Source organism: Diplotaxodon limnothrissa, linkage group LG18, assembly GCF_057381915.1.
Source record: "Diplotaxodon limnothrissa isolate DT_005_m linkage group LG18, D_limnothrissa_male_GT1.1, whole genome shotgun sequence".
Lineage (NCBI taxonomy): Eukaryota > Metazoa > Chordata > Actinopteri > Cichliformes > Cichlidae > Diplotaxodon > Diplotaxodon limnothrissa.
Genome location: NC_140613.1, coordinates 5,247,328 through 5,264,241, shown reverse-complemented (window position 1 = coordinate 5,264,241; position 16,914 = coordinate 5,247,328). Strand labels below are relative to the sequence as shown.

Sequence of the window (16,914 nt, the reverse complement as noted above, 5' to 3'; positions counted from 1 at the left end):
ACTTTTATCGAGTGGAAAAAAAGTTAGCTTGTTTATATTATGCTAACATAGCTGTGTCGCTAGCGGTCACGTAGCACATCATATACCAGCTAGCCAAACTTCAGTAACCCTACAAACGTCACTGCTGTTTAGCTTTCTGTCTTCATTTATGTTGGAAGTGATAGCAGAGCTGTACGTTTTGTTTCCAAAACCCCGCAGTCAGGACATGCTATATTGTATTTAGATAGAAGCTAGCGAGCTAACTCCCTGCTAACTTCCTGCTAAACTCCGTTAAATGTCATAAATTCCGTTTTCATGGATGCCTGGATGTTAAACTCAATTGTTACACCTGGTAGAGCAGAACGCTGATCATTTTATTAAAGATGAAAGACTTTAGACAGTTTTTCAACTCTCAGTAATGCCATAGTGATCGTTTGATATATGGACCTGCAGCGGAGTTTAGACCCAGACACGGCTAGTGACGTCAGACTGAACAACCGGATGGTTGGCGTTTTTCATGGATAGAGGAGGGAACAGTGTTTTAGCAACAAGCTGCTAGTAAAACTGCCCAAAAGACAAAGGCTCTTTGCAAAGTTGTGTTGCCGGGAGAACTGTAGCTCAAGGCCACTTTAAAGAATTAAACATGTTTGTCTCCAAAATACAGAGCGACCTGCGCGACTTTTGCACAATACTATAGTTTCATGTTGTATAGCTTCTCAGATATAATTAAGAATGTGGAATATTCATGAAAGTTTTCAATCAGCAACATTTTAAAACTCAGGAATCACCGTGTGTGATGCATACAGCAACAATGTTGCAGAACAGTAAATAAGACAAACATCGAATTCTTGTCAAAATTGTTGAAATGTTTATTTAACTGAAAGATTTTATGTCAACTCAAATAAGACATTTTTAAACCTTAAAAAAAGGGACATACATTTTGCCGATAAAAGAAAGAAAAACAAACTCTGAAGAAAGTGCTTTTTTTACTTTAAAAAAATCCTGGCATTGAAACTAGAACATTCTCCGCCAAAGACGATGAAGAAGGCCCTCCTGCTCCGACCTCCCCGCAGCTCTAACGAGTTAAAGGGTCTCTGGCAAAAACACCTTTCTTCCTGTTGTGACATCACTGTATGAGCCCTGATTGATCAGTCCGTGTAAAAATATGAAGGACTTCCCACTTTGATATTTACAACTGCCACTTTGGGGTGATTCGCCTTTTCCGAGCCGGGGGTGATAAAACGAGTCCAACGAGCGCTGCTGACGGTCTGTCTGAAGGAACGTTTCGGTCCAGCTGTGAGAGTTTGAAAAGCGACAGATGTTCCTACTTCTTAACATTTTAAAGATCAGTAAACCTGTTTGTTCCCAGAGAAACGTGACGCGTGAAGAGTTCTGACCCAAAGGCGCCAACCACACCAAAAACAAGCCTGTTGTAATTTCCTCTAGTCGCCACTAGATGGCAACGAATCTCCTGACTCAGATGATGCATTTTCAAAAGACGTTTGTTATAAATTATTGGACTGCATTAGTCACGAGATCTGTAGTTCCAAACTGAAGGGGGCTAAAATGTAAACACAGCAACATGCTGATACTAGTGCCAAATATCGATATTTTTAGTGAAATACTTTGAATCAGTCTTCATTCTCCTGCTGATGCTTATAAACGAGGGGGACGTGATGCCACACACTTTATTGTTACTGTTAACAGCAACGTAATGTGCCACTATCATATCATAATTTACTTTTCAATCCCCGCCTCTTAATCCCTGCTATCAAACCACTTTCCCACTCTCATGGTCTGTCTGAAGGAAATCATGTCTTTGTAATTCTTGAGAGCGATACTGATATTTGAGGATTTAACAGATTTCACTATTCTCCAGCCCGGATCAGCTGACTCATCCATATGTATGGAGGGCATTTCTCCCAGCTCTTCTTTAATTTTCATGGATCAGTATATCTAAAACGCTCCTACTGATAAATTGGCAAACGTGATAAATTTGTCAGGATCTAAAATTTACAACTTTACTTTGACTGAGAGACCGTACGAGACATTTAGGCTTTTAAAATGATTAAAAAGTCAACAAAACAAAGTTGTAGATGAATTTTCCATTATTTACTATTAATCTAAAATGCTCACATTAGCTACAGATATCCTGGTTACTGCGATGAACTTCACTGTAACAGCCCTGACACTCAATGCTCTCCATCCCCTTGTAGGCAAATAATTATCCCCGTGACTGAGCTGGAAAAGTTGCCCCAATAATAGATGGAAATCTAAAATAAAGGCAAATTCAAACAGAGCAACATTCAATAGCACCTAAACTTCTGATTCTTTACATTTCTGGCAAAGTTTTACTTTCATCCTCTGTTATTAGAAAAAGAGCCGACTATAAAAAATAACTTTTGGGAACTTTTAGGGATTTGTTTTAATATTTAAGAGCATAAAAACAACGTTTCTGTTTATTCCCAGGACAGGATCAGAACTCTTCACACGAAAGCTGGAATAAAACTCGGAGCATCGCTTTTATAATTTCCATTTGACCGACACATTTCAGACCAACGTGCAGACGCACGGCCCCTCATCCTTCTGCTTTTGTCTGGGATTAGTCCTTACGCTCATCTTCAATATAATCTATAATCATATATTTCTATTTTCAATAATAGGCTTGATGTGAGTTTGTTTCACTCAAGATAATACAATGCTTTTTTCTTTTTCGTAATATTAGCAAATATTCAAGAGCAAAACATTCTCGAATGTCTCGTCATATACTTCTAACAGAGAAACAAAATAAATTAAATCAGTTTCTGTTTGTACATACTTACATGATATGAATTTGTGTTTAGCTTCGGTCGAAGCCGTTAGTTTGTACGGAAAAATAAACTGAGTTGAAGGCTGCAGCTGTTAGTATATGAAAATTAGCACGCCGACTTTAGCTGAGATGGGGCTTCAGAAAATAACGATTCCAAACAAAACAAGAAAAATACGAAAGAAACGTACCTCATCGTAAAACCGGGGGGCGGCTGCGACGCGCTCCCCTCAGACCCCGCCCTCGTATCAAAACATATGTCGCACTTTGTAATGGTCGATATCGTTTAGGGTTTTTTTCTCTTTGTGTGTAAATATCCTTTTCAAAAAAATAGCCTAAGGAAAGCAAATAACATGAAAATAGAGAGTGAGCCACACGCACTTTAAAAGCCGGGATCTTTCCTAACGATTGTCCTCTACTGCTGCGAGTTTTCCACTTTTCGGTAAACAGTCGGCACGACCCGGGGACTGCACTTCCTCTCAGACTGAGCATGACCTGAATGCAATCTAGATGCCAGCGCTGGATTCTGGGAGCTAGTTTGCAGCGGTTACGCAGCCTGGGAGTAAGCACCAAAATTCAGGGCAAAAAAGTCGACCACCTCCTCCCCCTCGTGCCGGAAACTCTGCCTCGGCTCCGCTTTTCCTTCCTTCGGTCTCTGGAGCAGAATTGTCTTTGCATCTTCCTCAATAATTCTTCAGCCACCAGGGGGCGCTACATGTTGTAGGCCACATAGATTGGGTCCAGCTGGTCGGCCAGGAAGCCGTCCCGCAGGTGCATCCTCTGCTTCTCCCCTCTGGAGTTGATGGGGATGACGCCGATGTCCACCACCACCACCACGCCCACGATCAGGTAGTGCTCCTCCAGCACCACGTTGGTGACGAGGGGGACCAAGTCCAGGGCCTCCTGCTCCGAACCGTCCAGCTCCACCACCACCACCAGCAGGTTGGTCCACGTGAACACCGCGCTGCGGACACACATGACGAAAACTTGAATTCTTGTCACCCCAGAAGGGGCGGAGTGTGTAATCGACGTGTTGGCAGCTCTCATCCACAGTTTTTAAGATATCACGTTCAAATTTGGTGTGACAGCAGATTCTAATAAAAGCTCGATCGAGGCAAAACAAATGTGAAAACCTGGAATAACTTTATTCTTCAAACTTCAAGACAATGTGCTAGGCCTCGGGGGACATGAGTACCTAGGCTGGCAAAGCATTTGACCTTGATTGTTAGCGTCCAAGGTTAAAGTTGGTGAAAAAATGTCAAGAAACCACATCGAGTAACATATCGTATGTAAAGGCGTGGCGAGAGCTGAACACACTTTTTTATTTTTTCATAAAGACACTGTAATGTCATAATTGGCTGATGCTCACCACTCTGTGATGCTCTTGTGCGTCCTGATGACGGAGGTCTCGATGTCGATGGGGTGGTAACGCATCCCTCTGAGTTCCATGGCTTCCTCCAAAGCACCGACCACGTACAGGGCATCGTGGCGCTCTGTGGACACGAACAGATTTCCTTTCAAGCCACCATGCTGCGCTTTTAGATTAATGTACGAGTTATCAAAGCTTTTAACGTGAACGGTCTTCCTGCACAGATTAAAGTCACGAAGTAAACTCAGCGTTTTCTGCAGATGTCTGAATATCTGACTGTTATGAGCTGGAAATAAACATTTGAGTGTTTTAAATATCAGACTTGATCTCAGCAGAGAGAAAGAGCCAATCAGGAGGAGCCGGCAGCACTTAAAATCAGCGCTGAAGCCGTTTAATCGTTTATTCCTTGTTGTTGTGCGAGATCATTAAAGGTCAGCCGCAGCCCCATTAACCACGTCGACCGTGTTCGACGAACGGCCCGCCCTGACCTCCGCTGGCGTCGGTGAGCTCCGTCCTGCGCAGGAAGCCCAGGTATCCGGTCCGAGCCCAGACGGTCTGCGTGTCTCCAAAGCTGAGCCTGGAGTTGAAATGGTCGGACTGCAGCGCCTCGTCCCCGTAGACGGTGAAGTAACCGCTGGCGTTGTGGCCACTGTGCACCCAGATCTGCAAACGCACAAATAATACAGCAGAAAATAATCGTCAAGGGATTATTTCCTCTATAAACGTCAAACAGATGTGGACAAACATCCATGTTTTCACTTCATGTCCCAGATTCTTGTCATTTCCACTTGCAGAGCTTCCAGGAGAAAACAAAGATAAGGCCCGGGGGCCAGAATCAGCCCTGCAAGGACTCCAATCTGGCCCAATGGAAAATGCACAGGAGGGGGTACATTTTGAGCTTTTAACTGTTTGGGGGTTTTTTTCACATGTACAGCTTTTTACTGATAAAGACCCCCCCCCCCCCCCCCATGGCCATTCATGCTAAACCAAAGAAATGAAGTAATAGATAAACTGTTAAATGACAGAAATATTCCTGTTTTCCACCATCTACCAAAGGAAACCTTTTAAAAAAACATTTTAGTGAATTAGACAAAGAATATCAGGCGCACCTTTTCTACTGAAATTGGTAAATATTAGGTTTAATTGATCAAATTCAATGAGTTTAAAAAAAAAAAAAGTAAATATTTCAGGTTAATGATCACTTACTCTGCTGACCTCAGCAGGTGCATAAAGGCTATCTGGGTCCTGCTTCATGCACTTATATCTTTTTATGGATGCAGATATGAAAGTTGAGTCTCTGTTCAATTAAACAGATAATTCAAAATAACCCCCAGAATGGAAAAACTTCGAGGACTTTGATGCTCAAACACGATTGGTCAAAGGAGCTTGGACCAAAGTCCGAAAACCAGAAGCCTTTTTATTTTCACGTACAAATATCTGTTTATAGAGAAGACCATTAAAGCTCAGACAAACCTCTCCCAGATGTGACTCTCCCATTGGTCCCTTAGTCTCTGGGTTGGCGATGATGATTCTGACCCCCGGCAGGATCTGCTCAAAGAGAGAGACGCAGATCGAGCAAAGACCAAAAACAGCTTCTTTGAAAAAGTTAATAAACGTTAAATTTAGATAAAACTGACCTTCCCAGACTCCATCAGTGGCAGGCTGTGTGGCGATCCCCGCTCTACGAGTCTGACCCTGCAGAGCAGACAAACGGGGACGTTTCTGTTAGTCGGCTGCGTATTATCTCTAATCAACATCCCATAATCAGGATTCTGGACAGGATCTTAACTCTGACTGTTGACCGCTAACGGCTAATGTTGATGTGATGTAAAAAAACAAAAACAGAATTGTGGGAAAAAGCTGAAACAGTAAAACTAAAAATAAACCAGGACGAGTGGTTTGTCAGACTGCAAACACGGAGAGCCTGTGGTAGACTCGGGCCAGCTTAAATCAGCAGTGATTACATGTAATCATGCACACTGACAGTTATATTTATACACAGCGGGATTGCACGGCCCTGCTGCTTCGTGTGCTGCGACTTTTCTGTGTGGAAATCAGCAGACACAGGCTGAGCACCGTAATGACGGGCTGCATCAGGGAGCAGGAAACTGCGTCTGGGGAGCTTCAGGGATGAGTAACAAGCTCCTGACGAGTTCAAATTAATGCATTTTTCAGTTTGTGCCGGTTTCTTGCTGGTCGTTTCGCCGTTGTTCCTTTAATCCCGCAGGCCCTTCTCGTCAGAGATGTTTGAATAAGTCCGAGTCTCGCTTGTTATCTCGGATGTGTTTGTCCATCTCCACCAGCTGGAAAACTGACGGCGTTTCTCCTCTGAAATCTGACACTGATGTTGAGCCCTGGCTGGTTCATTAAGAGTCAGAGCTGTCTCACTGACAAGCAGCAGTCTGGCAAAACAAATGGCGGAGTTACCCAGCAGGAAATGTGACTCAGACTGGGTTTGATGGGTTTTAAAGTTCACCCCTCTCACACTGTGGAGAGGCTGTGAGGGTGACAGTGTGCATGTCATATTGTCTCAGAGAAACTTCCAGCTTCTCATTATATCCAGACTTTTTTACCGTCAGCCTGCAGCGATGCTTCTGAGCTGCAGAGAATAAGCCTCTCATTACAATAACAATCTTTGCTGAGCACTTTATTTATTCTGAGAGCGCTCGCCGAGTCGTGTTCTCTCATTCACAAACTTCACGAGCGAAGCCGTCCGGCAGAGCGCTGCGGCGCCGCTGAAATCCCGCAGGACACCGGCTGAAGACTTTACAGCACAGAATAGACTCTGTGTCCGCGTGAGAGTCGACGGAAAACCGATTCAGTGCATGAAAACAACATCTAAAAAATACACAAGGCTGGTGTTGCCGACTCCAGCCGAGCACGAAAATCCATCGGCCTGAAGAAACGTGAGCCATAAAATACCTGGAAGAAAATATTTTGTGTTTGTTGAACCATCTGACAATGTATTTTTTTAATTAATGCTGAAACACACTCTGAATGTGTCTCCATTTCCAGTCTGCGTCACGCTTCTCAGTTTCACTACTGCTTGGAGAGCAGTTGGCATCTTTCATGCAAATTACTGGTGACCAAAGCAGTCGTTAAGAGGTTTCAGACACCGAACATCTTTCTGCAAAAGTATCTGTTAAGCTTCTAACAAAGCAGCAAGGACACTTACCTGTCATGTCGCAGCGCCCTCATATCAACATAAACAGTTGTGGGGTCAGGTCCTGAGGTGCCCTGAGAAACACCAGCGAGAGAAAGTGTGAACACCACAGACTCACAAAACGTGCTTTTTATGCAAAAAATTGCTACAGCTTATCGACTCCTAGCAGACTGCAGTGGATGCTGTGTGGTCATAAAGAAAAGCTTTACCTCCACTGAAGGAGGGACGTAAATGTTTTGGGTGGGAAGGTGGGAACCCGACCCTCTACAGCAGGGGTGGGGAACTCCAGGCAACAAGAGCCGGTGTCCTGCAGGTTTTAGTTGTTTCCTTAATCCAACACAGCTGATTTAATTGGCTAAATTACCTCCTCAACAAGTTCTCCAGAAGCCTGGGAACAAACTAATCATTTGATTGAGGTGTGTTGACCCAGGGTGAGATCTAAAACCTGCAGCACACCAGCACTCAAGGCCTGGACTTCCCCACCCCTGATCTACAGCATTTACAACCGTGTGAAACGATCAATGTGGGAGCAACAGCAGTGATTGTAGAAGGAAAGTCAAACAATTTCAAAAATAAATGCACATCAACAAACTTTCTGCAAAGTCAGATTCTACCTGATTGACATGCAAACGATAAAGTAAAGAAGGGGAAAGTGATTAGTAGCTGCAATTATACCCGCGTGACGACCCACCCAGGACAAATTCACTGTTTCTAAAGTACACAGAGGTTGCACAATACATGCATTCAGTCAGATCTCTTTGTGCCGACTACTGTACTCTGAATAAGTGAAATCACTGAAGAAAAATTAAGACAGAGAAAAAGGACGAGATTAAGGATCCCCCTCTCCGACCTCTCTTCTCCTCCATCCATCCCTCCATTAATCCAGGATTAAAAACCCACCACCGGACACACAGCGGCATCCTGGGAGTCTTACGCCCACACACCCACAGTGCAAAAATGCAAACGCCCTCTCTGAAGAGACTTCAGGCAGTGACCGCTTCAAGAGTATTCAGTGATTTATTGGCAAAGGGAAATTTGATTGGAACAGGCAGAGCAAACATCCTTTGGTGCTGGACTCACACCACAGAGAGGCACATGCACATGTATCCTTGCACTGTCACATATTCGTGATTTCTGGGAGTTAGCTGCAGCACTGAGCTGCTGCGGCTAACGAGCTTGTTGATAGCAGTGGAAACGTCTTGATGCATTCTCAATCATCCAGGAAAGTCAATCTCCAAAAGCGGATTCTGATCAGCTGGACGTAGCGTTTTGTGGGAGAAACGTTTCGTCACTCGTACAGGTGACTTCTTCAGTCTCAGCTGACTGCAGGTTTCAATCTTATAAACAGTACATTTGCATAATGACTGAAACCAGCCCACTGAAGGAACAATGGGCTGGGAGGTCAGTTCCTTAATCTTAATTATGCAAATTCTCATGACCATCTACTTTACAGTCTTAATAATCTTATAGATCTGATAATTTTTTACTAGCCTATTGTTTGGTGGTTCCTTTCCTTAATTGTTTTATAATGCCACTTGCCTTACATCTGTCTCTTTACTCAGTCTTATGTTATTTATATGCAGTAGTTTTATGGCTACAGCCTCTATGCTTTTTCCATATAAAGGAAGATTTGCTTGCATGTTTCTATGATGAAAAAAAAATCGAGCCATACATGCAAATCAGAGCAGAATCATAGACGGAAGAAGAGAAGTGAAAGCGGGAGCGGGTGACTCCAGATAGAGACGAGGGGCGTCACCCGCTGATTACACTGGAAGACAGTCTCCTAATGAGTCTTTGGTCTTAATCACTACCTTTCTTTGGTGTAGCATTTTATAAATTATGGCCTAGTTTAAAGTAAAAGCAGGGCGCGGCTAGCTTGTGATCGATGAGTCACTGTTGTCTGGGGCTCCTCTCCAGCCCAACTAAAGGTCTAGTTCACAAATTTGTGGGTTATAGCAGAGTGGCTATGCTGCTTTATTTGAGCTATTCTAAGATGGATTTTATTGCAAATGTTCTGCTGTTTGTTCTTTTTGTTGCTGGGAACAGAACAGATGTCAATCATCTGTATTTATAATTCATCTGACTGGAGACGTGTCAGCTGTGAGTAACACATCTACAGATTTGGGGGGTTTTCTCCTGGAAAGTATAATAATTCATCTCATGTCAAAGTTCAGCCAAAATACTGAGTGGGCGAAATCCACAGAGTAAAGCTGCTCCAGTGTCCCTGATATTGACTAAGTGCCGTGAGACCCAGCCAAGCGTCTCTTAAACTTAGATCTAAAGCCATCTGATGAGAGGTGTGCTGGCAGGCAGTGGGGTGGTGATGGTGGCGGTTACTGCTGTTGGGCGGGGAAGGTTGATGGTGGTTCCCTACCTGGTCGGCAAGTTTTCCCAGCCTGTGAGGCTACAGCAGCAAAGAGGGGGCGGAGGAGGAGGAAAGTGAAGGGGTAGAAGAGGAAGTAAAGAAGGAGGGAAGGTGGAGACAAAACCAAGTATGAGAAATGTGGGTGGGGTTACGCACAAAACAAGGAAGTAAGAAAAAAATGTCAAAAGGGTAAAACTCAGAAAACCAAAACAAGCAGTAAGAACAGAAAAGAGTCTTCAGCCAAATGTTAATCTGCTCATTTAAAGCTGCCAAACAAAGTTAAAGCTTACAGTAAGTTAGTGTGTGACGATTTCAGTGTTACGACTGTGTTAGCGTGCGAGTCTGCAAATTAAACTCGCTGACGATTAAAAGGCTAAATTATATTAGAGTTTCATATCTCCCCATTAAGTCTGTAAAATCGTTATAATATAATAACTTTTCTAACAATTCATTTAATTCCTGACGTGGCTGAAAGCTGCAAATCAGATCTGAAATGTAAAAGCAATGATCAGCTTGAAATGGAGGATGGTCCTAAACCTGAGACATACAGGAAATGAAAAACCGCTCTGCAGGTGAAGAGAATGACTTTTTGTTTTTTAGTGTCCAACCCTCCGACTGTTCCGGACGAACGCCGCGCATCTGCAAAAACGGCACATTCAGACGTTCTTGCATTGCGGTCCGAACACTCTTACAGGCTTCAGCTGAGCAGGAGTTGCAGAAATCCTTCAAGTGATAAACGAAGCTGTGAACAAAACTGCACTTCAGCAGAGATCGGCTAGATTTGCTGACTGTTAAAAACTCGTTAAAGGCTGGATATCTGTGATCTTTTCTTGTGGGGAAATCAAACATCTTCGACTTGTTCTCGGTGTTTACCCAGCAGGCCTCGAAGAAACAACAGAAACACCGAGCACAGAAGAACTGCTGTTTCTGTTGCTCGACATCACACTTTGTAAAAATATAATTTTTCATCTCATCTGCTTGTTTACATCCACGTGTGATGAACATGAATGACCTGTTTTGGAAAAAGAAGAATAAGGTGCACAAGTTGAAGTTTACGAATTCCCGCCTGGGCCGTCCGTATCCAGTAAGGGTCCTGGGCTAGACCCCCCCATGTCTAACCAAGCCTACCTGAAGCAGTAAGTCATACCGGCTCAGATCAGGTGTTGAGGAGCCAGGGCACCCTGAGGAAGTGGCTACTGGAACAAGAAGGTATCACTGGGCAATAGACGTGTGTTGGAACGCTACTACACAAGTAACCCCAGCAGACGGCGTTAAATTGAATCTTTGATACCCAACAGAAGGGGTACAACAAACATGCTACGATGATATCATCACCCCCACCCCGAGATTGGGTACCAAGCCCCAAGTGATCGTTGAGTTACAGTAGGATAGGTTACCAATGCAGCACTACGGACAATACCTGCTAACCAGCTGATCTACGCTGCTGGAGGCTGAACTTGGCCTCTGCTTGAAGAGAAAGCGTTAGAAGGCAGGAGAAACCAGCTGTTCCACACAGTAGCAGGGAAATAATGAGACAGAGCAATACTGGAAGAGCACAGGACAAGCTCAGTGGATCTAACCACAGCAACCACCCTGAAGAGGCTCTAGTAACCATCACAGTGGCACATATCAAAGAAAGGGACAGGCCCTGACGTGGTCCACACCTACGTTGGTCCTGAGCTATAGCGGTTCTGCATAGACATAAACCCCCTCAATGAGATCATTAACAAGACTGACTACAGAGTGGAGCAGTTGTCAGCCATACAGATGACATGTACACATCGAGCTGTATGCTAAGAGTGAACGAGACCATCGATTCACACCACACATGATAACGAAGAGAGGGAAGATAGTCAGAACTGAGGGGAGTGAACTACCAGAAAGTGGTTAAAATAGTCCTTAGCAAGTCGCAACTCAACCAGACCGTGTGGTACCCATCAACAAGCTTTTGGCCAAAAAAAGTTGGAGTAGATGTAAACTTCTGACCACATCTGTAGGTCTAAGACTCTTTAAGCTTCGCTCAGGGGCAAACACTAAGAGACAGATATTTTAAAATGCTGCATCTTCAGTCATCTCGACTCTTCTTTGGTTTCATTCTGATACTCAGATCTGGGACGCACCCAGTACCAAGGACAGTGGTGTAAACGTGCCGTTCACCAAAGATAGCTCAGAGCTTATTATTCAGACCTCACCATACAAGCAGTCCCACAGGTACTGTCATATAAGGAAAAACATGAAACACAGCAGTCGGATGAATAAACCAAATCAAGCCAAACAGCTTCCTCTGACTGGCTTTCCCAGAAGATCTCACTGGAGGTGATCAATCCGTATTACTGTAATCACTTTACAGTATTTTATACCAGACAACAGACTGAAGCACAGGATCAAACGTTCATATTCCATAAGTTTTGTTCTTTTTCAAATTTCCAAGTACGTGCGGCTGTGGCATAGATCCTCGACAGGTGAAAAACAGGAAAGCTCCACATACGTTCTTTGGCGTCTTTAGGAAAAGCTTCTTTAAGATATCAACCGTGCTTTGTACCACGGTGCCTGAAACGTGACGCACGTCTGCTGGTTTACTTCAGCTGGACTCAAACAGTTCAACATTTCTCCTACTCCATCCTGTCAAGGTGTAACGCATCAGACCGTCGTCTGCGCTTGTGATGGACTGACAGTGACGACCATCTGCTCAGCCGAATAACGGACAAAATCCTCCTTGTACCTCGTGGATTAAAGTAGACGAGCAGATATAACCACAGCCTCGGTTTAATGTGATTTATCTGCTGTTAAGTTGAATTTCCCTCATGTTCATCCGAGTAGGATAGAGTTAATGTCGTTGGAACAGATATTTGGGGGGGTTTCCACCCAGTTTCACATTTTTCTACTTAATGCATAATAATTTCTGATGTAGGGATCAGAGAACTGTGGTTAATGCCTTAAACGCAAGAATACCCTTGTATCATTAAATATGAAAGGATAAATTCTCTGATACCCTAAACTCTGCAAAATCTCAGGCTGCCTGATCTGCACATACCGCACTCATGTGATGAAGATGATGTAAATCTTCCTTTCTCAGTTACAAACTTCTAACAATGGAGTTTTTACATGTTTGAGTCCTCGTTTGAATCAGATCTTAGTTTTTGTTAATGAGAAACTTGTTTCACATGTACCCAAGCTGCAGATGCCACAGTGAGGGTTAAGGGTACTTCCTGGAATTCTTTCTTCAATACCGAATATTGAGCACAACCGCTAATAACATGCCTGTCCTACAAAAAACCCCCCAGCTAGGTTCTTAAACGTGACACCAAGAAATGCTCGAAGGCAAAGCAGAAGCAGGAAGTCGGACAGACCTGCAGGCAGATTGCCAGGTTGACCCTGCAGCCGAAGGAGGTGCTGACGGCTCGGGGGTGGAGTCCCAGGTCCTTGAAGAGTTTGGAGAAGGACTGCGTCAGGGCTATCCTGGGACGCTCCTCTGCTACAACCACGCAGGTCCTCACTCGAGACAAGTCCAGCCCTCGAGCCTGACGGGACAGAAAGGATTTCACAGTCAGAAGGTTTGTCGGTCGTTAAATTCAACCAAGGTTTCCGTGAGACGGAGCGGCCCGCACCGCTTTACCTTCAGCGAGTCCGTCTGCAGGCCGAGGCCTTTGGTGCAGAGCTCCATGACACTGTAGGAGCAGAAGGTGTCGCGAACTTTGTACTGACTGACGGCTGACAGCCAGAGAGCCGGGTTCACTTCCAGCTCGGACGGAGGGATCAGGATGGACTGGTGACCTGAGTACACACTGCAGAGAGGAGAGCGCCGAGTACGGCGAGGCTGCACGGTTACATGATTAAAGAGCTACAAACATATCAGTCATGAATACAAAGGAAAACACAAACTAGTGATTATTAATTATACTGAAACTTAAAGAGCAGAGAAAACAGAAACAACCTGGTCATATAAAAGCCTCAAACAGGAACATTCAGAAAGTAAGAAATGCTAAAAACTTCCATTTTAGCTCTAAATAAGAACTAGGAACTACGATTGCCGACCTGCAAAGGCACCAGAGGACAAAGCCCAGGCCGCAGTACGGGTCCAAGCAGATGGCGACCTCTCTGGACGGGTAAAGCTCACACTGCAGCTTGATGGAGCGGCAGAAGGCACTGGTGGCTGTGTGAGACATCTGCAGGAGAAAATCTCACATGAAAATCTTCTTCTTTGTCAGTGCACTTTTTACTAAAAAAAATTATGAAAGTAGGCTTGAAAACTCTGTGCTGTTTATTTGTTTCAGTCAGTGGAGACCTGTGGAGATCGTCTCTGTGCTGCTGGGAGGTTTTTCAAGCAAAACTGAGAATCGGCTGTGGGGTTTTCAACTTGGAGCAAAGAAAATCCAAAGGATTGAGACAAACCTCTTTCACTGGTTGAGATAAAAATGATTAATTCACTTTTAGTTCATTAATTAGCATAACAACAGTCTGGAGGCGGCAGTGGCCACGTGAACTGGCGGTCTTGTTTGCGCCCATTGTGTTTCGGCACCAGTTGCATCGTTAATATCCCGGCTTTGACTGATTTGCTCATTAAGCACAGTGGTTAAACATAATGGACGGGAAATACGCTGACATTGTTTCCTCCTGTCCTGCTCTTTTTGTCATTCTGATTAGTGTGTTTTTCTCAAAGAATTCATTAATGAGGTGTGTGTGTGTGTGTGTGTGTGTGTGTGTGTGTGTGTGTGTTGCATACACTCACAGCTGGTGTGAACAGTATGAAAATTAGCATTTGTGGCAAACTGAGCACAAAACAACGAGCAGAAAAGAAACAAAGACACGATCGCACCATGTGAAGCTGTGTGAAAGTAAGAAGTGGAGGTTTGGTTTCAGGTAGGAAGGTTGGTGGTTTGATGCCTGGCTCCTCTAGTGTCCTTGGGCAAACTAATGAAGTTGCGTAAGTACTTGTCCAAAAATATAGCTGCAGCAGTGTCAATCGTTACTTCAGCCGTGTTGATGATTCAAGGAGAATCGAGCTTACCTCCACCATGGAGGTCAGGAGGACTCATTACCTTTTGGAGATAATCAGGATCTCATGTCTTTATTTCTTTACAACAGCAAGAGAGCAAAATTTGACATTATGTGTCATTTCATCACAAACGTGTCAATAGATAGATATGTTCCTAGTGATCGGAGGACTTAGATCCCAGACACAAGCAGCAGGAGTGAGCTTCCTCTGGACTCTCTCTTAGAGACGGGTGAGGAGCTCAGTCACTTGGGAGGGACTGAGCGCACAGCTGTTTCTCCCCCGCATCGAGAGAAGCTGCTTGAGGAGGGTTCAGACCTCTGATTAGGATCGCTCCTGCATGAACTGTTTCAGGCATGTCCCGCTAGCAGGAGTCCTCGGGGTAGACCCAGGACAAGCTGGAGAGGTTTATATTTCTCAGCTGGGACTGTGGACGTTATCTGGACTATCTTATCAGGAAAAGCCGTCTAATTAAATGATTTTGTTAGTTTGTGACATTTTCTGATATTCTTTTCGATCAGCAAAACTTTAGGAGACGAAAAGTTTACAAGATAACTTCTTTTACTGCTTTAGTTTCTTTCGATTTTATGGAAACAGATTTTTAAGTTTACGTTCTCTCTCTGTGAGCATCCGCAGGCAGATTAGAGGCCAAACAGGAAAATGACTTCACTTTCACTCAGACGCACACACCAGATGAACAGCAGCAACGAGCTGAGCACAGGATGGAGGTTTGTTTTACTGCAGTGAATCAATAATCACTTTAATCTTTAAAATGTCACCACCATCTATCTGCTCCCCTCGAACAGACTTCCAGGCTCCGCTGCACAAAAACACGTCAGCACTTCCTCCTGTTTTAAGCTTTTCTTCAGCACCACACGAATAATAACAGAGTAAAAATCTCTTCTTGATAGAAGAAGAGTTTCAAAATAAAAGTCTCTGGCTCTCCTCCAAACCATGTGTTTTTTCTGCTGGGAATAACTGGAGCTATGCTGCTAATGTGGATAAACAACATTAAATGTCATCATTAGCTGTGTGTTGGTGTAGTGTGTGTGTGAGTGTGTGCTTACTTTGACTCCAGCGAGCATGCCGGTGGTGGAGACACTGAAGTCCAGGTAGGCCAGGGTGTCGGGGTTGGACGGTTTATACAGCAGAGGAGGTTTCTTCTTTGGCAAATCGTCTAAAGGAAACAATCAATTTTCTCACGTCAGAGATGATGAATTATAAAATACACAGCTTAGTGTTAGTTTTATTACTCAGTCACTGTTTTTTTGTTTTTTTTATTCACATTGATCACCTGTTCATTAACCAAACTGTGTTTAATCACTTGCAGGGTGCCCTCAAAAAACACATCGCCTACCTGTGTCCATGACAGGAGGCCAGGTCCGGACATCCACGGCCGCCGAGGCTTCTTTGGACCTCAGCAGTTTAGTGATGACCTGCGTGGTCATCACGCACACCGACCGGCTCACCTGCACGATTCAGCGCGCACAGATCATTCATAAAAAACAGATCAGCAGTAACTGAACGACTCCAACAGTGCGGAGAAATAATCGCTCCTCAGCTCAGCTTCACCTCCCGTTATTCACACGATTCATCTGTTCACTTTTTCTTGGGCTGGTTTAATAATAATAATCTTATTATAATGATCACAGTGTACGTATGCACGTCTGTCCTCTAACTCCTCCGAAACATGTCATTCAATCTGGATGAAACCTGGAATATAAACTGCCAAAGGTGCCAGGATATCAACGTCTATGTAGCTTTTGGAAATCATTTTTATAACACTCAAATTAAACGGATTATGTCCACGTCACAACTATTTCGTTGGCATTAAGTCTACGTTACGACTTTTAAGTTCCCGCCTGAAATGCACTCCTGGGCTTTTCAAAGTAAAACAACAGCTTTCCCAGAATTTTATGTTTTTAAGGTCGTAAAGTTCTGGAGTGAGAATCTCAGGAATGAATATAGTAAATATTAAAAGTTTTCAGTTTTAAGTTATTGTGACTACGTCATCTAAGAAATCAATATCTTTTATATTTACAGACACAGAAAAGTAGATTTGTAGGTAATTTGGCCTTTACTTAAATGAACAACTGTCTGTGTGTTTCTTTTATCTTTTTAAACCCTCGCCTATATCCACATGTCAGGTTTTCTTAGAAATACCTGCATCTGCTAAGAATAAACTGCTGAAGCTGTCAAAATATTCTCATTAATTTTTAAATTAAGAAAACAGGAAGTG

General features: G+C 43.8%; 1 protein-coding gene across 2 annotated transcripts in view; it reads right to left on the bottom strand.

Annotated features, from left to right (window-relative positions):
* Positions 1–927: 927 nt before the first annotated feature.
* The window catches only part of LOC146612930 (disco-interacting protein 2 homolog C), a 202,999-nt gene continuing 187,012 nt past the window's right edge, over positions 928–16,914 (bottom strand). For both annotated transcript variants that reach the window (XM_085378707.1, XM_085378708.1), the window contains 11 exons: positions 16,033–16,144; positions 15,743–15,852; positions 13,718–13,848; positions 13,299–13,467; positions 13,033–13,203; positions 7,330–7,391; positions 5,792–5,849; positions 5,628–5,702; positions 4,643–4,817; positions 4,155–4,278; positions 928–3,749 (listed from right to left, as the gene is read on the bottom strand). In XM_085378707.1, the coding sequence (XP_085234833.1) occupies positions 3,497–3,749; positions 4,155–4,278; positions 4,643–4,817; positions 5,628–5,702; positions 5,792–5,849; positions 7,330–7,391; positions 13,033–13,203; positions 13,299–13,467; positions 13,718–13,848; positions 15,743–15,852; positions 16,033–16,144 (1,440 nt within the window). In that variant the 3' untranslated portion in view covers positions 928–3,496. The remainder of the gene's footprint in view (positions 3,750–4,154; positions 4,279–4,642; positions 4,818–5,627; positions 5,703–5,791; positions 5,850–7,329; positions 7,392–13,032; positions 13,204–13,298; positions 13,468–13,717; positions 13,849–15,742; positions 15,853–16,032; positions 16,145–16,914) is intronic.